This window comes from Bos grunniens, chromosome 6 (assembly GCF_055505025.1).
Source record: "Bos grunniens cultivar Pamir isolate PY7600 chromosome 6, Bosgru_T2T1.0, whole genome shotgun sequence".
NCBI lineage: Eukaryota > Metazoa > Chordata > Mammalia > Artiodactyla > Bovidae > Bos > Bos grunniens.
The window spans coordinates 6,728,939-6,753,990 of record NC_141170.1 but is presented as its reverse complement, the minus strand read 5'-3'; the positions used below and the strand labels follow the sequence as shown (position 1 = coordinate 6,753,990).

Genomic DNA, 25,052 nt, shown 5'->3' with positions numbered 1-25,052 from the left:
TTGGCCTGAAAAGCTTAAGCTAACATGTGACAAGTCAGTGCAAAGAATGTGGACCCAAACATGTAAAGTAAAAGAAAACAAAAGTATATTTCTGTTTGTGCATGATATTGAATGTAAATGGTAGAAATAGATCTGAAGTGATAAACTCCCAATCCCTAACAGTGATTACTTCTAGGGAAGGGAGACCCACTATTACTGTGCTTAGTTCTGTATTATTTTATTTTATTAAAAAGTAAAAATAAGTTTATCTCTGTCTTAATGGGTTAATTATTTAAAAGCAAAAACTAATCAATTTTGAATGAACGAAGTCTAGAAGAGGAACTGAATCAGATGTGCAGTTATAGAAAATGTCCAGCAGGCAGAGCCATAGTACAACTTTGTGGACTGCTGGAGCTTGCTTTAGCGAAAAAGAGGTGATCAGCACTCACTCTAACAATAAGCCACTAGTAGAAAGCCAGGCAATGGCACCCCACTCCAGTACTCTTGCCTGGAAAATCCCATGGATGGAGGAGCCTGGTAGGCTGCAATCCATGGGGTCGCTAAGAGTCGGACACGACTGAGCGACTTCACTTTCACTTTTCACTTTCATGCACTAGAGAAGGAAATGGCAACCCACTTCAGTGTTCTTGCCTGGAGAATCCCAGGGATGGGGGAGTCTGGTGGGCTGCCGTCTATGCGGTCGAACAGAATCGGACACGACTGAAGTGACTTAGCAGAAAGCCAGGGAATAAAGACATCAGGGTGTTTCCTAAATTTAAAAACGTTGTCTTTGATTGCTTTCAAAGAATTCATTACTTCTGTTTTTAAAAATCTGGAGGTTGGATCCTAATCGCTATGGCCACAGTCCCTATTTTGGCCAGAGCCTCTCTCAATGTCTTTATGTCATAACTGGTTCTTCATCACCAGTTAAACTCTAATGGTGTAATATCCATCAGTAGATATTGCTGCATTTGGGTAACTTTATGGTGCATCCATACAATCAGAATTCCCCCAGGAGAAAGGATGAGTACCTCCATATGTACCAGTATGGAAGCAGGTCCAAGATGTCGTGTTGGGTGAAGGAACAAATTGTAGATTCCATTGTGCTTAGACGAAAGGATGTGGTAATTTCTTTGCACGCACGTGGGACTGTCCTGAGAGGACAGCTCAGACTATCAAGAATTATCTCTATGCAAAGTGGGAATAGGGAGGCCTGGGTAGGGAAGATCCCCTGGAGGAGCAAATGGCAACCCACTCCAGGATTCTTGCCTGGAGAATCCCATGGACAGAGGAGCCTGGTGGGCCCCAGTCCATGGGGTCGCAAAGAGTCGGACCCAACTTAGGGACTGAACAACAAAGAAGCTTTTACTTTTCACTTTGTAACTTTCTGTGCTATTTCTTTATTTTGAATTGACTTATTAATTTTGGCTGTGCTGGGTCTTCATCACTGTGTGTGGGCTTTGCCTAGTTGTGGTGAGTGGGGTTCCTCTCTAGTTTCGGTGCTCAGGCTTCAGTAGCTCACGCTTACAGTCTTAGCTGCCCCATGGCATGTGGGATCTTCCCGGATCAGGGATCCAACCTGTGTGCCCTGCATTGGCAGGCGGATTCTTAACCACGGGACCGCCGGGGAAGTCCCTTTCTGTACTATTTAGATTTTCCTGAGGTGTGCATGTGTTTTTCGAGAGTAGGTGCCGTGCATCAATACTGACTTTTTTTTTCCTGTTTCCTTTTTAATTTGCAGGGCAGCAGCATCTACTCAAAGGGAAGCCTTTTATGCAGTACGAGGTGCCTGCTTTATCTTTCCTCTCTTAGCAGCTTTCACTTCAGTTGCTCAGATGTAACTAGAAACTCAGTTATGCTGCCTTAAGTGGCCCGCAGACCTGAAGCCTGCCCTTGCCCAGTCATCCTTGTTCTGTATATACCAAGTGGTTCCATTGTCTAAAGAAGCTTCCTGCTGGCTGAACAATGTTCTGAAATGGATTATGAGTGATATACATGCTCAGGATTTCAGAAATTAATCTAGCTCTATTTAGCTGGTTAAAAACAACTTCATTAGAGTAAAGTTTATTATTTTCTTACTTTCATAATACAGTGCATTGAGACACAGACTTTTATATAAGCAAACATTTTAAGAAAATTTTAGTACAACTGTGTATATATTTTCATATATTCTTATGCCACCAACAGGGCATACTGCCTGTTTGTTGACAGCTTCAAATACATGTATACTGTATAAGTATATTCAAAGATGTTTGGTAGGCAAAGAGTTGTGTATGAAGATGCCCATGTAATGGTTATTTATAATAAGGGGGAACTAAAAATTCTAATAATAGGGAACTCTTTGCATATGATTTAGTATATCTGTAGGATGGGATACTGACTCTGATGCTGGGAGGGATTGGGGGCAGGAGGAGAAGGGGATGATAGAGGATGAGATGGCTGGATGGCATCACCGATTCAATGGACGTGAGTTTGAGTGAACTCCGGGAGTTGGTGATGGACAGGGAGGCCTGGCGTGCTGCGATTCATGGGGTCACAAAGAGTCGGACATGACTGAGCGAGTGAACTGAACTGAACTGAGGATGGGATATCATTCAAATAGGAAAAGTCATGCTTATCAGCCCAACTGTCCTTCAACCGGTGAATGGAGGAGCTAACCTTGGTACATTTGTACAGTGGAATCCTACTCAGCAGTAAGAAGTAGCCAGCTATGGATAAATGAAGCAGTGTGAGCGAGTCTCAATTGCACTGTGCCAAGTGAAAAAAGCCAGACCAAAAGGCTACGTACTATATAATTCTATTTACAGGACATTCTGAAAAAAAGCAAAATTATAGGAATGGAGTACTTTTCAGCCTCAGCGTTAAGACTGGAGAGGGCACTAACTAAAAAGGAGCCCTGTAGGGGCTCTAGTTGGGGTGACAGATTGTTCTGGGTCTTGACTGTGGTGATGGTAACAGGAGTCTATGTGTTTGTCAGCTCTCCTTCCAGTTTTTTCAGAATTGCATGCAAAGGAGTCATTTCATTGTATGTAAATCATTTTCAAAGAACATTTCATGCCATAGAAAAATGTCAATGCTAAGTGTAAGACGTAGAGCATAAAACTGTTTCTCATGTGATCCACTTGTCAAATAAAATACAAATGTAACACATCAATGTGTGTGTGTTACCTATACATAATTAAATGAATAAATCAGACCAATCGATCCTGAATATTCACTAGAAGGACTGATGCAGAAGCGGAAGCTCCCATACTTTGGCCACCCGATGTGAAGAGCTGACTCAATGGAAAAGACCCTGATGCTGGGAAAGATTGAAGGCAGGAGGAGAAGGGGGTGACAGAGGATGAGATGGTTGGATGGCATCACTGACTCGACATGAATTTGAGCAAACTCCAGGTGATGGTGAAAGACAGGGAAGCCTGGCAGGCTGCAGTCCATTGTCACAAATAGTGAGGCACGACTTAGGAACTGACCAACAAAATCCATGAAAGGAAGCGTTAGTCGCTCAGTCATGTCTGACTCTTTGCAACCGCATGGATTATAGCCTAGCAGGCTCCTCTGTCTGGAATTCTCCAGGCAAGAACACTGGAGTGGATTGCCATTTCCTCCTCCAAAGGATCTTCCCATCCCAGGGATCGAAAAGCGGCCCAAATGCAGAGTAGTAATCTCTGCAGAATGGTCTTTTCAGTGATTCCTATTCTTGACTTTTGACCTTTTGTGTTTTCCAAATTTTCTCTAATAAGCGCACATCTCTTTTCTAATCAGGAAGAGAAAACTAAACTTGCCTTCTGTGTATGGTCATTTAACGCAACACACAACATTTCCAGAAGACGAAAACAAAACCAGAAGTTGTCACGGCCACTTCTCTGTTCTTGCTCCTTATTTTTTCACAGAGATCGGTGTGGGAGGTTCAGATGTGAGAACTGGCGTAATCTGGTGCCCCAGTGCCCACAAGTAGTAATGGGAGTTTTCACTTTCTGTCATTTCCTGTAAACCTCCGGAGAGAAAAAGAATTGCCCATCGCAGGCAGAGCTGTTCCTCAAATGTACCCACCTGAGAGCAGGGCTCTCTCTTCCTCCTGACTTTACTCCATTTTTTGTAAACACTTGCCCAGAGTCTGATGGTCATTGTGTATAAGATGTATTTACAGCCCAACCTCGTGCGTCTCTAGAGAGCAGCTGAGATGCTGCCCTGGGCATGTCTCACTGGCAGTGATCACAGGTCTCCTAGTTAGCTCCCCGTGCTGCCCGTCTCTTCCTCCGCTGGTTGCTCCTCATCACCCACCACTATCCCTCTTGTGGGGTTCACACGTCATCCACCCCTCCCCATGGTGCTCACTGCAGGGTTCAGGAGAGGCCAGGTTCCTTGACATCAGTATCGGTCACCTTTATCACCATCATCATCACCATCTTCGTAAGCTTCAATATCATCACCATCACCACACCTACTATTTCTTGAATTCCTACCAAAAACCAGTCATTGTTATCTACTTTAATAATTCACGAAATTCTTATTACTCTCCTCATTACTATCTCATACTATCTCATCCCCATTACTGTCTAATCTTTGCAGAAAGTCAAGGCTTGATAAGGTTAAATCACTTTTTTCAAGGTCGCCCAGTTAGTCATGGAGGGGAAGTGTTACATCTAGGTGGACTGACTCTAGAGTTGGGGTGCCTTCCCATCTGCTGCACGAAATAAGTCCCCAGGAATGTTAAAAAAAAAAAAAACCAAAAACTTGGATTCTGTTCTGGAAACCTCTGAACTCGCTCCCGTGTCCTCTTTCCACTTTCTCAGTCTTCTTAGATCTCCAGCCCTACACTGCACCTACCATTTATGGTTTTGCTTCTCCCTTACACTTTGACACGAGAAATAGTCTCTCTTGTCTCAAACTGGGCTCCCCTTTTTTCTACACTTGCATCGCTCCTCCTCACCTCAGCGCACTTAAGGACACGTGTCAGGGTAACATGCTTTCTATCACTCCTTCCCAGAGCGGACATTGTCGGACCCCTGTTCAGACCACCTGAGCCCTGCAGGTGGGAATGAGACTTACAGCTTGAATCCCTCCAGGTGTGCAGATGAGCGTGCAGTATTACCAGCATCAAGGCACTTTTTTGCTTTCTATAGCCGAGGCCCCATGGGTTTTGGAGAAGCCTGGTTTGGATGGTTGAATCTTGGGGTGTTTTTTCTTTTTATAGAAATGTTGAACACATGTATCCTTTGTCATGAAATACCGGGTTATGGATGTCTTACTTTAGCTCCAGAGAATACATTTGACCAAAGTTTCATAGAAGAAAGACACAAAAGGAAAGAAAGAAAGAAAACCCTCTCTGTAGTGTTTCACACTTCTGTCCCAGTTCACTCACCATAACAACCCACATCCTGTGACAAGAAGTACAGCGTTGTGAAGACAGCCAGCTTGCCAAAGCGACTTTTGTTCCTGCTTCAGCTTTGGAATTCATCCTTTGCTCTTCTTTGTGTAGGTCCCAGAATTTTATGATACCTCCCTTCCCTACACAATGAGCTCTGATAGGTTTCCAGATGGATCCAGACCTTACCGGTTATCTTATTATTGAGGATTATCACTTGAGTTACCACCTCTTTCCACCATGTCCAGCAACAGTAAGTTATACAAGTGTCCAAACAACATAAATCTGGTCAACCTGGAGGAAAAGGAGGCAGGCGTTGTGATCCATGCAGTTACACAAGGACCCATGCTTAGAGAGGCCCACGCTTGGTCTAATTCCTCTGTCTTTAAATTCTTAATTTTTGGACAAGGAGCTCAGCACTGTAATTTTTCACTGGTACCTGCGAATTATGTAGCTGGTCCTGAGTGGAAGTGAAGCATTCCAAGACAAAGTGGGTCTTGGTCTGTCTAAGGTGGCCTGTTAATATGGAAGAAACAGGCGACAGAGTGTCTTGGGTGATGCAGGTTGCCGTGACTGAGCTCAGCGGCGCTGCTGGGTGGATGGACTTCGATGATTTGGGAGTGGTTCCAGATTGCTTCCGTGGTGGCTCAGTCGGGAAAGAATCTGCCTGCAAATGCAGGAGGCCTGGGTTTGATTCTTGGGTTGGGAAGATCTCCTGGAGAGGGAAGTGGCAACCCACTCCAGCATTCTTGCTTGGAGAATCCCATGGACAGAGGAGCCTGGCAGGCTACAGTCCTTGTAGTCACAAAGAGTCGGACACGACTTAGCGGCCAAACCACCACCACCACCACCAGGGGGGCATAGTCTGCAAGCTCCATTCCCTGGCTTTCCTGGAGATTCTATTAATAGGAGTGCTTTCTGCTTAAGCTGGAGTGGTTCTGTTGTTTGCAGCTGAGAATCCCGACTGACAACTCCCAACTCTAACTGAAGCCCTCCCCAGCCAAAGGCTAAGGGGAGAGATGTCTTGGCTCACCGTGTCTGCACATTTGGGAAGCTTATGAGGTTGTTATTATTATTTTTTCACTTTTTACTTTGAATTGGGGTACAGCTGATTAACAGTGTTAGGATAGTTTCAGGTAAACAGTGAAGCGACTTAGCCGTACATACGCCTGTGTCCCTTCTCCCCTACAATCCCCTCCCGTTGCTTATGAGGTATCTCCGTGATGAAGGAGGGCATTCCTACATGAGACGGCAGCTCTCGGCAACGTGGCCAGAGTTGGATGAACTGGCCTGTCCAGCCTAGGCAACCTCCTGCTGCCTCTTGCTGCGCGCTCTTTCTAACCTGCCGTGGGGGACAGAGGTGCCAAGTCCATTGCTGTGCACTTCAGCTGCTCGCGCTTTGAACCACCATCTCTCCTTAAATGAATCTCACTAACTCTTCTGTCCCTTCCCCACCAAAAAGAAAGATTACTGTCTTAGTCCATTTGGGCTGCTGCTATAACTAAATACTACAGACTGGGTGCTGGCTAAGTCGCTTCAGTCATATCCAACTCTGCGATCCTGTGGACTATAGCCCGCCAGGATCCTCTGTCCTTGGGATTCTCCAGGCAAGAATACTGGAGTGGGTTGCCATTTCCTCCTCCAGTGGATCTTCCTGACCCACAGATTGAAGCTGCATCTCTTAGGTCTCCTGCATTGGCAGATGGGTTCTTTGCCACAGGTACCACACTGGGTAACTTAAAAACAGCAGAAATTTATTTCTCATAGTGCTGGAGCCTGAGAAGCCCAATGTCAAGGTGCCAGAAAAGTCACGTTCTGGTGAGGGTCCTCATCCTGGGAGATAAGCCAGAGCATCCCTGCTGTGTCCTCACATGGAAGGAGGAGCTCAGGCTCTCTCTGGAGCCTCTTTTTTAGACACTAATCTCATGTACTGGGACTCCACCTTCAAGGCTTACCTGTCCCCAAACCATCACTTCAGGCATTCGGATTTCAATGTTTTGGGAATGAGTCTGGGGGTGGGGGGACACAAACATTTAGACCACAGCAGGCACTGATGCCCAAGTCAACTCAGAACACGTCACAGCTCATCAATCCTGCATCTTACCCCTTCTCCTTAGAAGATTCAACCAAACTCCACCCACAAAGTGGTCTGGGTCTCCCTTTGTGCTCACAACGCTCTTCTGTTCCACCCCTCCGTCTTCACCAGTTATCTCCTGCCCACCATTTGGATCTCAGCTCAAGGCTCGCTTCCTCCCCGAAGCTTTTCCTGACCACTGTTCCCAGTCTAGGTCAGGTTCCAAGTTCTTTTCCTTATTTCAGTTTGTAATTATATATTTATCACTATCAATATTGATTAACATCTGTATCTGCCCTCTCACAAGGCCAGGGAACAGTGCTGTGCTTAGTTGCTGAGTCGTGTCCGACTCTGCGACCCCATGGACTGTAGCTCACCAGCCTCCTCTGTCCACGGGGATTCTCTAGGCAAGAATATTAGAGTGGGATTCCATGTCCTCCTCCAGGGAATCTTCCCAGCCCAGAAATAGAACCCAGGTCTCCCACATTGCAGGCGGATTCTTCACCAGCTGAGCTAACAGGGAAGCCAGCCAGGGACAAGAGGTGACATGAAACATAATTAACCATCACTGTGTCACAGGCCTAACCAATCAGAGCGGACGCCAGATGTTCTCATCAGGAAAACCACTAGCTTTAGCAACAGCAGCGTGGAGGGATGGGGTTAACTCTGTTCATTGTATCTTCAGCCTCTGGCCCAGTGCTTGACACATAAATGGTGCTCAGTAGGATTTCCCTGGTGGTACAGTGGACTGCAGCCATGAAATTAAAAGACGCTTACTCCTTGGAAGGAAAGTTATGACCAACCTAGACAGCATATTAAAAAGCAGAGACATTACTTCGTCAACAAAGGTCTGTCTAGTCAAGGCTATGGTTTTTCCAGTAGTCATGTATGGATGTGAAAGTTGGACTATAAAGAAAGCTGAGTGCTGAAGAATTGATGCTTTTGAACTGTGGTGTTGGAGAAGACTCTTGAGAGTCCCTGGGACTGCAAGGAGATGCAACCAGTCCATCCTAAAGGAAATAAGCCCTGAATATTCACTGGAAGGACTGATATTGAAGGTGAAACTCCAATACTTTGACCACCTAATGTGAAGAGCTGACTCATTTGAAAAGACCCTGATGTTGGGAAAGATTGAAGATGGGAAGAGAAGGGGCTGACAGAGGATGAGATGGTTGAATGGCATCGCTGACTCAATGGAAATAGGTTTGGGTTGGTGATGGACAGGGAGGCCTGGCGTGCTGTGGTTCATGGGGTCGCAAAGAATCGGACACAACTGAGCGACTGAACTGATCTGAACTGAACAGTGGATAAGAACAGCCTGCCAATGCAGGGACATGATGGGTTCAATCTGTGTTCAACTACTGAGCCCAAATACTGCAACTGCTGAAGCCCAGCAGCCTAGAGCCTGTGCTCCACAGCCAAAGAAGCCACCACAGTGAGAAGCCCGTGCACTGCAGTGAAGAGTCGCCCCCATCCTGTGCAACTAGAGAAAACCCTCGCAGCAATGAAGACCTAGAGCAACCAGAAAGAAAGAGACAATACATTTTAAAAAGATGTTCAGTAGAAATCCCCATGAGTAAATGACTGTTCTCTGTTGTTGATCCTAGATTTGCTCCACAGCTTTTTCAGACCTAATGTGTTGGACCCATTGTGACTTCCTAGCCTGCCCTGACTCAGGACATGGACACCAGTTAGCCTTGCCTCCTGAAGCTCCTGGTCAAGCTTTCCAACTTCCAAGCCCAACAGACACTCGGGCAGCTGGAGGAAGAGTGAATGCCTTTCTTCAATCCAGGACACGCTGGGGAGCATGGTGTGATGGGACACCAGCTCGACAGGGAGTGGAGGGGGCTGGGAACAAGGTCAAGCTCAGAATGGGTGAAGTGAGCAGAGTATGGCAAGAAAGATAGCAGAGAAACAAAATCCAAGAAGAACTGGAATGATGTGGAATGTTTATGGTGTGGCCACTGCTATGAATCATAAGAGTGACGTCAGTGTCTTAGAGAGGCTGTGCCCAGCTAGGCTTCCCTCATGACTCAGCTGATAAAGAATCTGCCTGCAGTGCAGAAGACCTGGGTTCGATCCCCTGGAGGGAAGATCCCCTGGAGAAGGGAAAGGCTACCCACTCCAGTATTCTGGCCAGAGAATTCCATGGACTGTATAGTCCGTGGGTTGCAAAGAGTTGGATAAGACAGAGTGACTTCTTTCACTTTTACCCAGTGGGCACCATCAGACCAAGGACTTGCCATGAGCCACACGTGTCCTGATCTCTCACTCCTTATGTCTTGAATGGGTTGGTCTCTCTGTGCTGATATCCCTTCCTGCTCTGCCATCTCTTTGTCAGATTTTAAGCCCCTTAGGCCTCGGGGCTTCCCAGATGATTCGGTGGTAAAGAATCTGCCTGCCAATGAAGGAGACAGGGGTTCAATCCCTGGGTCAGGTAGATCCTCTGGAGAAGGGAATGGCAACCCACTCCAGTATTCTTGCTTGGAAAATCCCATGGAAGGAGGAGCCTGGTGGGCTATGGTCCATGGGGTCGCAAAGAGTCGGACACAACTGAGTGACTGAGCATGAGCGCATACACCCTAAGCATCACTTTGTAGGGGAGCAAAACTTTCCTCCCTGAAATGTCTCTTTGGCAGGTGGATTATTTTGAGCCGAAAAGAATCAAGACTCAAAAAAGTCGGGAAGAAACCTTGAAATTCCTCCTAATTGCCTAAAAGAATTTAGATGGAGAGGGTTCCCTAGAATAGAGCTATCACCAGAGATATCTGCAAAGATCTGGGCTCGGTGAGGGTGGAGGAACTCGACAGGGCTTAGCGATCAGAGCCCACTCTGTGACCCACTGTCTCTGTGTGACCCACTGTCTCTGCGTAACCCAGCAAATATGTGTTTACCAGACATTTGCTTGGCTATTCATGTGAATTGCATTTTTACCCTTTGTGGTTCCCAACCACTACCCACCACATCCTCTTTCATCTTTGGCTGAAGATGTTATTTAAAGTGAAGACTTCAGTTATTTTGGTGAGTGCCTTAGTTTATCTGGATCTCTCCCATGTATACTAAAGAAAATGAAATCGCTCAGTCATGTCCGACTCTTTGCGACCCCATGGACTGTAACCCATCAGGCTCCTCTGACCATGGGATTCTCCAGGCAAGGATACTGGAGTGGTTGCCGTTTCCATCTCCAGGGGATCTTCCTGACCCAGGGAGCGAACCTGGGTCTCCTGCATTGCAGGCAGACACTTTACTGTCTGAGCCACCAGGATATATACTAAACTTCTGTTTGATTGTCTCCCGTTACTCCATCTCACATGGATTCAGTTCTTAGTCTGACCAGAAGCGTCTAGAAGGGTAGAGGAAAATCTCTTCCTACTGAAAACCTTCTGAGTCCTCTGGTTCCTCTGCCACCAGGGCCTTGGTTGTTCTTTGCTGCCCCAGGCCCTGTGAATTTTCCTGACATGATTCATCTGCCCTGTCTTGTCATCGCCAGGACTGTGGTTTTTTCTGAAGACATGCATAATTTCCTCCCTGGCTCAGCCTCGGCTGGGTAAAGTGGATACTTCACGTGCGGCTTCATTGAGAAAGTAGACTTGTGAATGAACAGGCTTCAGAGAAGAAAACACAGGATGGGTGATTCTTTGATTTGCTTTTAATGTAAATTTTGTTGGAGGAGATCAGGGATGGTACAAGGGAAGATTAAAAGCGTTGCATATCACTTTTCTTTCTTTTTTTAAAAAAACCTTTTTATTTGGCATCAGAGTATAAGCCGATTCCCTGGTGGCTCAGGGGTAAAGAATCTGCCTGCAACTCAGGAGATGCGAGTTCGATCCCTGAGTCAGGAAGATCCCCTGGAGGAGGAAATGGCAACCCACTCCAGTATTCTTGGAAACTCATGGACAGCCTGGGAAAACTCATGGACAGAAGAGCCTGGCAGACTACGACCCATGGGGTCGCAAAGAGTCAGAGACGACTGAAGCGACTGTGTCTGCGCGCAAAGCCGATGAACAATGTTGGGATAGTTTCAGGTGGACAGCGAAGGGCCTCAGCCCTACATACACGTGTCCACTGTCTCTCCCATCCAGGTGGCCGTGTGACACTGAGCAGCGTTCCCTGTGCTGCACGGCCGGCTCTGGCTGGCTATCCATTTTAAAGAGAGATATCACAGGACATCCCTCATATGCGGATCTAAAAAGAAGACAATAGGAACGAACTTATTACAAAGCAAAAACAGATTCACACACTTAGAGATTAAATTTATGCTTGGGGGGTGGGGGGGATGGGGAGAAAGGATAGGGAGTTGGGGTTTGACATGTACACACTGCTGTATTTGAAATGCATATTTATGCTCTACTTCAGTGAAACGTGAAATGTGTGATCTACTCTAGTGTGGGTGAGGGGAGCAGCAGGGAGCATGACAAGAGGCCTAAGAACTTGGGGTTCCTAGAAAGGAAAAGAAAGATCCCTCCTGACTTGCAATTCAGCTTGTCTCAGGGCCAGCCGGCTCCTCAGGCTAATCCCATGGAAACCCGGCCAAGAGCATCTATTAGGCTGGGCTCGGAGAACACAGCGTCCCCTGCCTTTGGGTTGCCTGGGTAACCAGTGGATTTGCACAGTCTCTCACAGCACACTGGTCTGTGACTTCATTAGATGTCATTTTGAGCTCCGTGGAAAAGAAAGGGATTTTTTTTTTTTTTTAAATAACATTACTTTTTTTCTGAATACAAAAATAAGGACAATGGCTCCCTTGAAAAACTTTGAACAATACAGAAAGATTAATGTAAAAGGCAATATGGGTCTTCTGTCATACTATGTGCAACATAACAGATTTTTCTCTACGTATGTTCAAACACATTTGTTGTCCTAGTTGCTAAGTAGCATCTGACTCTTTGTGACCTCATGGACTGCAGCCCACCAGGCTCCCTTGTCCTTCATTGTCTCCCAGAGTTTGCTCAAATCCATGTCCATGGAGTTGGTGATGCCATCCAACCATCCCATCCTCTGTCGTTCCCTTCTTGTCCTGCCCTCAATCTTTCCCAGCATCAGAGTCTTTTCCAATGAGTTGGCTCTTTGCAACAGATGGCCAAAATATTGGAGCTTCAGCTTCAGCATCAGTCTTTCCAATGAGTGTTCAGGGTTAATTTCCTTTAGGATTGACTGGTTTGGTCTCTTTGCTGTCCAAGGGACACATGCTCCTGTTTTTGAACACAGGAGGCTGTATTTGACAACTGAGAGCAGAATCATTTGACTGCAGATTCTAGGCTTTTGACATGTTAAAATGTTGATTTCAAAAAATTGCTGATCCACTTCCCCCCAGCCTAACTTCTACAGAAGTGCTAGAGAAAGCATCCTAAGAGAAGATCTCGATTTCACGATCCCCTAATTAAGATATCACAGGAAACTGGGACCCAGAGGATGGTCATGTTCCAGATCTCAGGTGAGTCCTTGCGGCGGGGTGCCAAATGTGGGTCCTTGGCTTCATGCACAAAATAATTCCAGAGTGAGTTGAAGTAAAGTTAGAGCAGATTTAAAGCAGACTTATTCAGGGAGAAACACATTCCATAGACAGTGTGGGCCATCTTAGAAGGCGAGAGGCTCTGAAATATGGCATGGTCTGTACCCCACCAGGCTCCTCTGTCAGTGGAATTTTCCATGAAGAATACTGGAGTGAGTAGCCATTCCCTTCTCCAGGGGATCTTTTTGATCCAGGAATTGAACCCAGGTGTTCTGCATTGCAGGCAGATTCTGAATTGTCTTAACCACCAGAAAAGTATCAGTTTTTATGGGCAGGATAATTTCCTTGGAAGGAGAGCTATAACTAACCTAGACAACATATTAAAAAGCAGAGGCATCATTTTGCCAACAAAGGTCTGTACAGTCAAAGCTGTGGTTTTTCCAGTCATCGTGTATGGATGCGAGAGTTGGGCCATAAAGAAGGTTGAGCCCCGAAGAATTGATGCTTTCAAATTGTGGTGCTGGAGAAGACTCCTCAGAGTCCCTTGGACTGCAAGGAGATCAAACTTGCAAGGAAATTAACCCTGAATATTCATTGGAAGGAAGTTCCAATACTTTGGCCAATTGACATAAAGAAATGACAAATTGGAAAAGACCCTGATGCTGGGAAAGACTGAGGGCAGGAGGAGAAGGGGCGACAGAGGATGAGATGGTTGAATGGCATCACCAACTCAATGAATATGAGTTTGAGCAAACCCCGGGAGATAGTGTGATAGTGAAGGACAGGGAAGCCTGGCATGCTGCAGTCCGTGGAGTCGCTAAGAGTCAGACATGATTGAGCGACTGAATAACAACAATCCACACAGAACATTTCTGGCACTCCTGGTTGTCAAATATGTGGATTTTTTCCCACCCCAAGTAATTCTCTGACACCAGCTGCATGTCCTACAATTCAACTCAATTCAGAAGCTACCTACCTGGAAACAGCGTCAGATTCCACAGGTTACAGGCTCAGCCTCACAAGACTGCCCTCCACTAAGTCCTCTTCAGCTGCCTGTCCATGGCCCAGGTTTGTTTCTGAACCAAAGTTGGGTCTGCTCACCCACAGGCAGTAAAGCCAATCTACTGACACCAAGTTGTGGTGAAGGAAAGTGCAGCATTTGTTGTAATATGCCAGACAAAGAGTCCAGGACAGGTAGGGCTCAAAAAGCCAGAACTCCCCACGGGTTTCAGCAAAGCAATCTTACAGGCCAGGTGAGGGGGAGGGGGAGGGTCACAGAGTATGCGGCCAGTTCGCGCACAATTCTCTGATCAGTTGATGGTGACATAACAGGTCACTGTCATAATGATAATTCACATTATCAGTCTTCAGGCTCCAGGAGGCCTGGGGGCTGTGGGCTCAGGGTCATCAAGTAATTAACATCTCCCTTTGGTCAGGGTTTTAGGATCTGAAAAAACAGCTCAAAAAAATGTGCATCATATTCTGTCACCATGTACTTCATTTCAGTCACTCAGTCGTGTCCCACTCTTTGGGACCCCATGGACTACAGCACGCCAGGCCTCCCTATCCATCGCCAACTCCCGGAGTTTACCCAAACCCATGTCCATTGAGTCGGTGATGCCATCCAGCCATCTCATCTTCTGTCATCCCCTTCTGCCCTCAATCTTTCTCAGCATTAGGATCTTTTCAAATGAGTCAGTTCTTCACATCAGGTGGAGTTTCGGCTTCACCATCAGTCCTTCCAATGAACATCCAGGACTGATCTCCTTTAGGATGGACTGGTTGGATCTCCTTGCAGTACAAGGGACTCTCAAGAGTCTTCTCCAACACCACTGTTCAAAAGCATCAATTCTTCGGCGCTCAGCTTTCTTTATAGTCCAACTCTCACATCCATACATGACCACTGGAAAAACCATAGCCTTGACTAGACAGACCTTTGTTGACAAAGTAATGTCTCTGCTTTTTAATATGCTGTCTAGGTTGGTCATAACTTTCCTTCCAAGGAGTAAGCATCTTTTAATTTCATGGCTACAGTCACCATCTGCAGTGATTTTGGAGCCCAGAAAAATAAAGTCAGCCACTGTTCTATTTCCCATGAAATGATGGGACTGGATGCCAGGATCTTAGTTTTCTGAACGTTGAGCTTTAAGCCAACTTTTTCACTCTCCTCTTTCACCTTCATCAAGAGGCTTTTGAGTTCCTCTTCACTTTCTGCCATAAGGGTGGTGTCATCTGCATATCTGAGGTTATTGATATTTCTCCCGGCAATCTTGATTCCAGCTTGTGTGGTGGGGGTTTTAGCATCTGAAAAAAACAGCTCAGAAAATGTGCACCAGATACCGTCAGCACGTACTTCAGAGGAGAACGAAAGCAGAGCGTATGGGAAGGGGAGTCTGTCCCGGGAAGGCCCCTAGGGTCCTGCTGAGGTTGTCCCTTGTGCTTCTGCTCTTGTCCAGTCGCTCAGCCATCCAGACTCTTTGTGACCCCATGGACGCAAGAAGCGTGGACTGTGCTTCTGCCTGACCCGCTCAGCCATTCCGACTCTTTGTGACCCCATGGACGCAAGAAGCGTGGACTGTGCTTCTGCCTGACCCGCTCAGCCATTCCAACTCTTTGTGACCCCATGGACGCAAGAAGCGTGGACTGTGCTTCTGCCTGACCGGCTGTAGACCAGAGCTTCCCACGACCTTCTCTTTGGAAAGCCAATTCTGGCCTCTGTACCCTGACACTGAATTAAACCTTGGGGATGGTTTTAGGTGAAGTAGAAAAGAATGGCTTTATTGCTTTGACAGGCAAAGGGGGCCACAGTGTGCTAATGCCCTCAAACCCGTATGTCCTAAGTTGGAGACTTGGAGAAGTTTTATAGTAATTATCCAAAGAGGGCATGATCATCTCATGGACATTCTTCTGATGGGTTGGTGGTGAGGTAAGTAGGAGTCCAGATCATCGACCTTCATGTTCCAACTGGTCTGGGGTCTACATGCTTGTGGGCAGCATCTATGGTTAATCATTCACTTCTCCTACCTGGAGGGAATTTCAGTGTCTGCAAAATAGCTCAAAGGTATTGATTATTGTGTGTACTGATGGGGAAGCAGGACCTTACCCTGTTGTTTATCTTGACTGTTTGCTTTTCCTGGTCGCACATCCCCTCCCTTCCCTAATGAATAACTGCTTGAATCTGCCCAGTGGAACTCAGGGAAGGTCATAGAGGCTGAATGAAACCTATTTCCCGTAATCAAAGAAATGGGGGTCCCAGGAAGGCTGTGTGCCCAGGAGCCCCACAAGGCCTAAGCCCCACAAGGCTTGGTATCATTTGTGATTGGTTTGCCAAAGTGGGTCACATAACTCAGGAAACCTGTCCACAGGTTATCATTTAATAAAAAGGCTGTGACTTTTTATTAAAAAAGTCACACCACCAGCAAGGGGTCCCCTGGTGGCTCAGTGGTAAAGAATCCACCTGCGAATGCAGGCAATGAAGGTGAGGCAGGTTCAATCCCTGGGTCGGGAAGATCCCTTGGAGAAGGAAATAACAGCCCACTCCAGTACTCTTGCCTGGGAAATCCCATGGACAGAGGAGCCTAGTGGGCTACAGTCCGTGGCATCACAGAGTTGGACACGACTTAGCAAGTAAATAACAACAATAAAACTCAGGAACAGCCAGACGGAAGAACTGCAGAGACAAGGGACAGGGAAAGGGAGGGCATAGAGCTTCCAAGCTGTTTGCAAGCCCTGCTTCTCCCACACCTCCATGGGTTCAACAACCTGGAAGCTCTCCTTTGAGGTTTCCATGGAGCCTTCCTTACCTAGGAAGGCATGATTACCTAGGAAGGCATGACTGATTAAATCGTTGACCATTAGTGATTGAACTTAAACTCCAGCAGCCCCCCTGCCCCCTAGCAAGGGGGTGAAATTGAAAGTTCCATCCCTCTAGTCCTGTGGTTAGTTCCCCTGGCAAGCAGCTCCCACTCTTACATAGGGTCTTTCCAAAAATTCAACTATTAACATAACAAAAACCACCTTCACTGTCCTTCTCACTTAAGAAATTCTGAGGGTTTCAGGAGTGCTGTTGCAGGATCAGGGATGCAGACCAAATATGTATTTCTCATCAGAAGTCACAGTATGACGGAAGCCAAGTGGGGTCGCTGCCCAACACCATGGCTAAGAGCAGATTCTGTGAGGTGTGAATGAAGAATTGCCATCAATAAACAAAGGATGTTGCAGCCATCAAACCATCACATTACAGTCATCCTGTCTGAGGAAACTCATAGAAACAGGATGTTTGGCATCAGCCCCTGCAGCCACTCCCCCCAGCCCTCATCCCAGTGTTGTACTCCAAGGAGACTCAAGGTGAGAGTCACAGGGTGCTGGCCCCAGATGGCTGAGGTGCCTATCGAAGGAAGGGTTTCAGTGAGCCCAGACTCTTGCATCTTCCTATACATAGAAAATTGCTAATTTCCTTAACTTGAGGTCACTGGACTTTTTAATTAATAGTCAACCTTTGATGTTCTGACTACTTGTTTTTGTTGCAGAAACTCCTCTATATCCCGGCTCCTCCCTCACCTCTTTGGAGCAGTCCCTCAGAGCTATCTGAGATCATGTGTCCCAGGCTGAAGACCTCAGTTTTGTTTGCCAAATAAAACATAATTCTCAACTTTTAGGTTGTGCTTTTTTTTCTTTTTCAGTCAACATCAGTTCAGTGTAGTTGCTCAGTCGTGTCTGACTCTTTGCGACCCCATGGACTGGAGCACGCCAGCCTTTGATGTCCGTCACCAACTTCCGGAGTTTACTCAAACTCATGTCCATCGAGTCAGTGATGCCATCCAGCCATCTCATCCTCTGTCATCCCCTTCTCCTCCTGCCCTCAATCTTTCCCAGCATCAGGGTCTTTACAAATGAGTCAGCTCTTCATATCAGGTGGTCAAAGTATTGGAGTTTCGGCTTCACCATCAGTCCTTCCAATGAACATCCAGGACTGATCTCCTTTAGGATGGACTGGTTGGATCTCCTTGCAGTCCAAGAGACTCTCAAGAGTCTTCTCCAACACCACTGTTCAAAAGCATCAATTCTTCGGTGCTCAGCTTTCTTTACAGTCCAACTCTCACATCCATACATGACTACTGGAAAAACCATAGCCTTGACTAGACAGACCTTTGCTGGCAAAGTAATGTCTCTGCTTTTTAATATGCTGTCTAGGTTGGTCATAAGTTTCCTTCCAAGGAGCAAGCATCTTTTACTTTCATGGCTGCAGTCACCATCAGTCAGCATAAGTCTAGCTAATCCTGCCTTTATCACTTGCTCACTGTGTGGCCCTGGGCAGATCATGTATATCTCTGAGTTGCATCACCTTGTTGTAGATAGAGGTTATAAGTACTCAGAATGAAATGAATCCATGTGCATAAAGAACCCAAGACAGTGCCAGGCATGCAGTAGGTGAGCACTGTGGAAGTGTCAGTTGCTAGTGCTGTTATTGAGACTGGAGGCAAGAGGGCAGGGCATAACTTTTAGAATGACACAGTCATTGTGGATACAACATAAACTGGCCGGAACCAATGATGTCCAAGATGGCAGAAGATTCAGCTTCCATAGACCTTGAGCCTCCTTATACCTTCATTGTGATGCCTCAACTTGCTAAATGACACACCTACATGCACCATAACAGTTTCAAGGCCAATGATAACAGGCCAAAACGTGAGCTGTGATCCAGTTCCTGGAAATCCCTGCCCCTTCCCCAAATAGTTGGGATAATCTTCCCATGTAATAGCTTATGAAACGGCCCAGCCCATAAAAACTAACCACCCCATGTTTTGGAACTTTTTGCCTTCTGAGATAGTCCACACTCTGTCTATGGAGTGTGTATTTCCCTAAATAAACTTGCTTTCCCACATAACTCTGGGGGCAGAGCCACCCCCTTGCCTGCCCACTTATATCCCTGACAAGCATCCTATATTAATACGTCTACTTCTTGCCTATCACTTTGCCTCTTGCTAAATTCCTTCTGTACTGAGACGTTAAGAACCTGAGCTTCAGTAAGTCCTGACACCAAGTAAGTGATTTTAATTAAAAGACAAGAGGGTTCAAGTCCCAGCCCATGTGTTCAAGTGCCAATCTGAGTTTCGGCTGGTTTCAAGTCCCAGTCTGAGGTGTGCGCTTTTGTTATTACTACTAGAGATGTTAGATAATTCTTTAAACACTATCTACCAAGACAGTGCTTTCTAGTGCAGTGCAGGAATTACTGTGCAGCCGGCACTGTGCCAAGCATTTTCATAGATGCCCCGTTTAGTCTTCACCTGCCCCATGAGATCAGTTCTTTACATCCTGTTTTGCAGAGGCGAAACTGTAGAAGCAGAGAGCTTCTATTACAGGGTTAAGACCTCTGAGAATTCCTCCTGCTCTGGGCAGAGAGGGCGGCTGTCAGTCTTAGCAGAAGTGTGATGCACCAGCTCTCCTTCTTTATGAACTGACATATCCAGTGCCAGCATCCCACTTGGCACTTAGTACATGCTTAGTCATCTGCTGAGTGAGTGAATGAGGATTGTCATTAAAGCACAAATGAAACGCTCGTGAACGGCCCCAGAGCACAAGACTGGGCAGGCACGCGGAGGAACTGAGTCTTTGTCTTTCCTGTTCTGCTCTGGGTCTCCATGGTAACCATCCCCAAAATTGGTCGTTTTCTCTCTAGTACGACATACTTGATACCAAGCGACTTTTGGAACCTGAAGAGGACTAGTAGAAACTATTATGGTGAAGATTGTTAACCACAGACAATAAAACAGGCAGTTACTCTACCAGCAAAATGGGTTTTTGGTGGGGAGGGATGGGGGGCGCGGTGGGGAGCAGCAAAGAATTACAACTTGGGACCTGCAACTACAGTAACCCTATGGAAGTCCAGTGAAACAAAGGCGAGGAAACTCTCTGCTGGAGGAGAAGGGGAAGCTGCGGGGGGGACTGTTATAAACAAAAAGTCCATTGGAGGAAACTAAGACTTCGAAGTATGGTGGCTTTTCATTGGCTGGGTTGTTGCCAGGCAAAAAGGAAGAACTTTTCTTTCTTCTGCTGGTGGTAGTCAAGTAATGTCATTTGCTGTGGAAGATGCAAACTACGTTTCTTCCTGTCGGGATCGGTATGGACTGAGTGGTACTGGCATGAGAATGCCCTGCTTCAACCCTCCTGACTCCATTTTAGTGAGGTTCCCCTTTATTAATTTTCACAAGATACTGACAGCTTACACGTGCATGCTAAGTCACTTCAGTCATGTCCGACTCTCTGCGGCCTTATGGACTGCAGCCTGCCAGGCTCCTATGTCCATGGGGTTCTCCAGACAAGAATACTGGAGTGGGTTGACATGTCCTCCTCCAGGGGATCTTCCAGACCCAGGGGTTGAACCCAAGTCTCCTGGGTCTCCTGCATTGGCAGGCGGGTTCTTTACCACTAGCGCCGCCTGGGAAGCCCTCAGCAAGTGCAGCGGCACAAATGCCTTTGACTTCCACAGAAAGGAGGCCAAAATCTCCAGGGGCCCTGGCTGAGTTCAGTCTGTGTCAATGTCCCTCAAAAACTTCAGAAGCAACAGGACAACATAGAAGCCCAATTTGAAAAGGAACTTCCGAACTTTGAGAAAAAATGGGAAGTCTGTGAGCCCTTCCTCACTAAGACGCTCAGTCTCTATGGTGCATGTATCACTATTAATGTAAGGGAGGGATGTGCCCAGAGGTGAAGAAATGCGATGTAAAACAAGGAGGACCTGAATTCTGAGGCGTGTGATGATGCTGGTAAATAAAAAAGGAGGCAAAAGAACAGGAAAAAAATCCTAAAAACATCTCTGAATATTGGTTGATTTTTCCCTGGTGGTCCAGTGGGTAAGACTCTGCCTGCCAATGCAGGGGCCACGGGTTCAATCCCTGGTCCAGGAAGATCTCACATGCCATGGAGCAACTAAGCCCTTGGGCCACAACTACTGAGCCTGCTCTCTAGAGCCCATGAGCTGCAGCTACTGAAGCGCCCTAGAGCCTGTGAGCCTCAGACAGAGAGGCCACTCGCAGTGCAACGAGAAGCCTGTGCATTGCAACAAAAAGTAGTCTCTATTCGATGCAACTAGAGTCTGCATGCAGCAATGAAGACCCAGTGAAACATAAACAAATAATTTTTTAAAACCCAAATATATTGGAAGGCAAAAAGACTTTGATTAAAAACCATTGCGACCCTCTCTGAATGATCTTCAAAGATGTGAAGTGGGAGTGACTACGTCTTGGCCAGCTGATTGGTTGCCTGTCTGAAATTCTCCTTGAACACAAACTTCACAGACTAAACCAAGTTCCTCCCCAATTCGTGGTTCTTTATTCCAGCCCCAGAAAACCAATTCAACAGTGAGTATTTCAAAAGTAAGTTATAGAAGCCGATGTGCTGAATGGAAAACCAGCTTTCTGGACTCCTTGCTCCATGAGATAATGACAATTGAGGTTTACAACGGTGCTAAGGGGATATGATGAATAAGAGTGTCACCTAGATGAGAATTCAGGGCCCTACCCACATGGGACAGTCCAAAGCAGAGCTGAGCCAGCCCTGAAGGCTATTCTTCCTTTTTTTGAAGTCTTTCCAAAATTCCTCCGTGACCCAAAGTGGAACTTGTGAAAATGAAACTTCACTGAAGAACTTGTCGTTGCTTGAACTTACTTAATAGGCTTTTGAAACACAGAGTTCAGCTTTACACTTAAACAAGGAGACTTGTGCCACCAAAGGAAAGGTCAAATTCAGACATGGAACGGGCAAGCAGGACTTAACTATTGTGGAGACTGGGAACCTGTCTTTTTAAGACGTGGCCAGGATGCTGAACATTCACTTAGTAACCAATGAAGCGGGCAGCAGGATCAGCACGATGCTAATTTCAACACAACTATTCCTTACTTCCAGCCGTATGTTTCCGTGCCTTTTTGATAGAGTCTATCTCAAAATATGTTCCAATAATGAGAAAGGTGTATGTTTTCAATCACCTTATTTGGAATTTCAGGCAGGTCATTTTTTTTCCCCAAAAGATATGGATTGAAGCATGTTCTGAAAAGCATATTGATTTGTTGTTGTGTTATTTGGGTACTTTAGAATTCCACATTGTCATGTGGCTATTAAAAGGTAGCTGTCAAAATTACCCAGATGCTTCACTGAAATGACTTATTTATTTGAGAAAAGTACATGTTGAAAAGTCAGTCTGAGTGTGTGTGTTTCTGCTCTGTGCAGAAATAGAAAGGGTTTGATTTGACTTCTACCAACTGCACCTGCATGACTTTATGATAGAAATGTGACATGATAACTCTAAGATGGTACTTTGTAAAGCTTTACTATTTGGGAATAGCTGGTTCACAGTTAAAAGCTCTTGGAAGAACACATTATGCTTGTTTGGACTGGATTCTGGGTGACACTGTGATCTGCACAGAATTGTAATCAGAATGAAGTTTTACCACTGCTGCTGTTAATAGAACTTAGGAAGGATGGCAGGAGGCAGGGAGGAAGAAAGACTCTTCTGACCCTGATAATTAAACTGGGAATTGCTCTCTTTCTTTCTATATATGTGGTGGAGACACAGGGTGTTTTGGCATTGCAGAGTCAGGACCTAGCCCAGTGTATCATCAGGAAAGGAAGGCTTCCTGGAGGAGGAGACCTGTAAGTTGAGATGGAAAGTTCAGTTCAGTCGCTCAGTCATGTCCTACTCTTTGCGACCCCATGAATCGCAGCACGCCAGGCCTCCCTGTCCATCACCAACCCCCGGAGTTCACTCAGACTCACATCCATCGAGTCAGTGATGCCATCCAGCCATCTCATCCTCTGTGGTCCCCTTCTCCTCCTGCCCTCAATCCCTCCCAGCATCAGAGTCTTTTCCAATGAGTCAACTCTTCGCATGAGGTGGTCAACGTATGGGAGTTTCAGCTTTAGCATCATTCCTTCCAAAGAAATCTCAGGGCTGATCTCCTTCAGAATGGACTGGTTGGATCTCCTTGCAGTCCCAGGGACTCTCAAGAGTCTTCTCCAACACCACAGTTCAAAAGCATCAATTCTTCGGTGCTCAGCTTTCTTCACAGTCCAACTCTCACATCCATACATGACCACTGGAAAAACCATAGCCTTGACTAGATGGACCTTTGTTGGCAAAGTAATGTCTCTGCTTTTGAATATGCTATCTAGGTTGGTCATAACTTTTCTTCAAGGAGTAAGCATCTTTTAATTTCATGGCTGCAATCACCATCTGCAGTGATTTTGGAGCTCAAAAAAATAAAGTCTGACACTGTTTCCACTGTTTCCCCATCTATTTCCCATGCCCCACGTCCAAGGTAAGAGAAACCCAAGTAAGATGGTAGGTGTTGCAAGAGGGCATCAGAGGGCAGACACACTGAAACCATACTCACAGAAAACTAGTCAATCTAATCACACTAGGACCACAGCCTTGTCTAACTCAATGAAACTAAGCCATGCCCGTGGGGCCACCCAAGATCCACAGGTCATGGTGGAGAGGTCTGACAGAATGTGGTCCACTGGAGAAGGGAATGGCAAACCACTTCAGTATTCTTGCCTTGAGAACCCCATGAACAGTATGCAAAGGCAAAATGATAGGATACTGAAAGAGGAATTCCCCAGGTTGGTAGGTGCCCAATATACTACTGGAGATCAGTGGAGAAATAACTCCAGAAAGAATGAAGGGATGGAGCCAAAGCAAAAACAATACCCAGTTATGGATGTGACTGGTGATAGAAGCAAGGTCCAATGCTGTAAAAAGAAATATTGCATAGGAACCTGGAATGTCTGATCCATGAATCAAGGCAAATTGGAAGTGGTCAAACAAGAGATGGCAAGAGTGAACGTTGACATTCTAGGAATCAGCGAACTAAAATGGACTGGAAGGGGTGAATTTAACTCAGATGACCATTATATCTACTACTGCAGGCAGGAATCCCTTAGAAGAAATGGAGTAGCCCTCATGGTCAACAAAATAGTCCAAAATGCAGTACTTGGATGCAATCTAAAAAATGACAGAATGATCTCTGTTCATTTCCAAGGCAAACCATTCAATATCACAGTAATCCAAGCCTATGCCCCAACCAGTAACGCTGAAGAAGCTGAAGTTGAACGGTTCTATGAAGACCTACAAGACATTCTAGAACTAACACCCAAAAAAGATGTCCTTTTCATTATAGGGGAATGGAATGCAAAAGTAGGAAGTCAAGAAACACCTGGGGTAACAGGCAAATTTGGCCTTGGAATACAGAATGAAGCAGGGCAAAGACTAATAGAGTTTTGCCAAGAAAATGCACTGGTCATAGCAAACACCCTCTTCCAACAACACAAGAGAAGACTCTACACATGGACGTCACCAGATGGTCAACACTGAAATCAGATTGATTGTATTCTTTGCAGCCAAAGATGGAGAAGCTCTATACAGTCAACAAAAACAAGACCAGGAGCTGACTGTGGCTCAGATCATGAACTCCTTATTGCCAAATTCAGACTGAAATTGAAGAAAATAGGGAAAACCACTAGACCACTCAGGTATGACCTAAATCAAATCCCTTATGATTATACAGTGGAAGTGAGAAATAGATTTAAGGGACTAGATCTGATAGATAGAGTGAGATGGGAAATATAAGGGCTATTTAGCCAGATGAGAGCTGGGAGCACAAAGAGGTGGGTTGGAAGTATTTCCAGGCATGAAGACTAATATATACAAGTGTTTATGTCCTCACCTTATTGAGTCTGTTATAAATGTTTGCACTTAATTTAACAAATTTATACTACTCAGCCAATTTGTTGTTTAGCACACACTAAGTCATGTCTGGGCTGGAAGAAGCACAAGCTGGAATCAAAATTGCCGGGAAAAATATCAATAACCTCAGATATGCAGATGACACCACCCTTATGGCAGAAAGTGAAGAGGAACTCAAAAGCCTTTTGATGAAAGTGAAAGAGGAGAGTGAAAAAATTGGCTTAAAGCTCAACATTCAGAAAACAAAGATCATAGCATCTGGTCCCATCACTTCATGGCAAATAGATGGGGAAACAGTGTCAGACTCTATTTTGGGGGGCTCCAAAATCACTGCAGATGGTGATTGCAGCCATGAAATTAAAAGATGCTTGCTCCTTGGAAGGAAACTTATGACCAACCTAGATAGCATATTCAAAAGCAGAGACATTACTTTGCCAAC

At 45.8% G+C, this 25,052-nt stretch overlaps 1 protein-coding gene across 3 annotated transcripts in view; it reads left to right on the top strand.

Annotated features, from left to right (window-relative positions):
* BST1 (bone marrow stromal cell antigen 1) overlaps positions 1-17,528 on the top strand; it is a 44,213-nt gene extending 26,685 nt beyond the window's left edge. The window contains exon 9 of one of the 3 annotated variants that reach the window (XM_086404749.1): positions 17,403-17,528. In XM_086404749.1, the coding sequence (XP_086260875.1) occupies positions 17,403-17,484 (82 nt within the window). In that variant the 3' untranslated portion in view covers positions 17,485-17,528. Of the gene's footprint in view, positions 1-1,720; positions 3,134-15,329 lie in introns of those variants that run through there. The other 2 variants (XM_086404751.1, XM_086404748.1) reach the window with 2 other exon arrangements.
* The last annotated feature ends 7,524 nt before the right edge of the window (positions 17,529-25,052 follow it).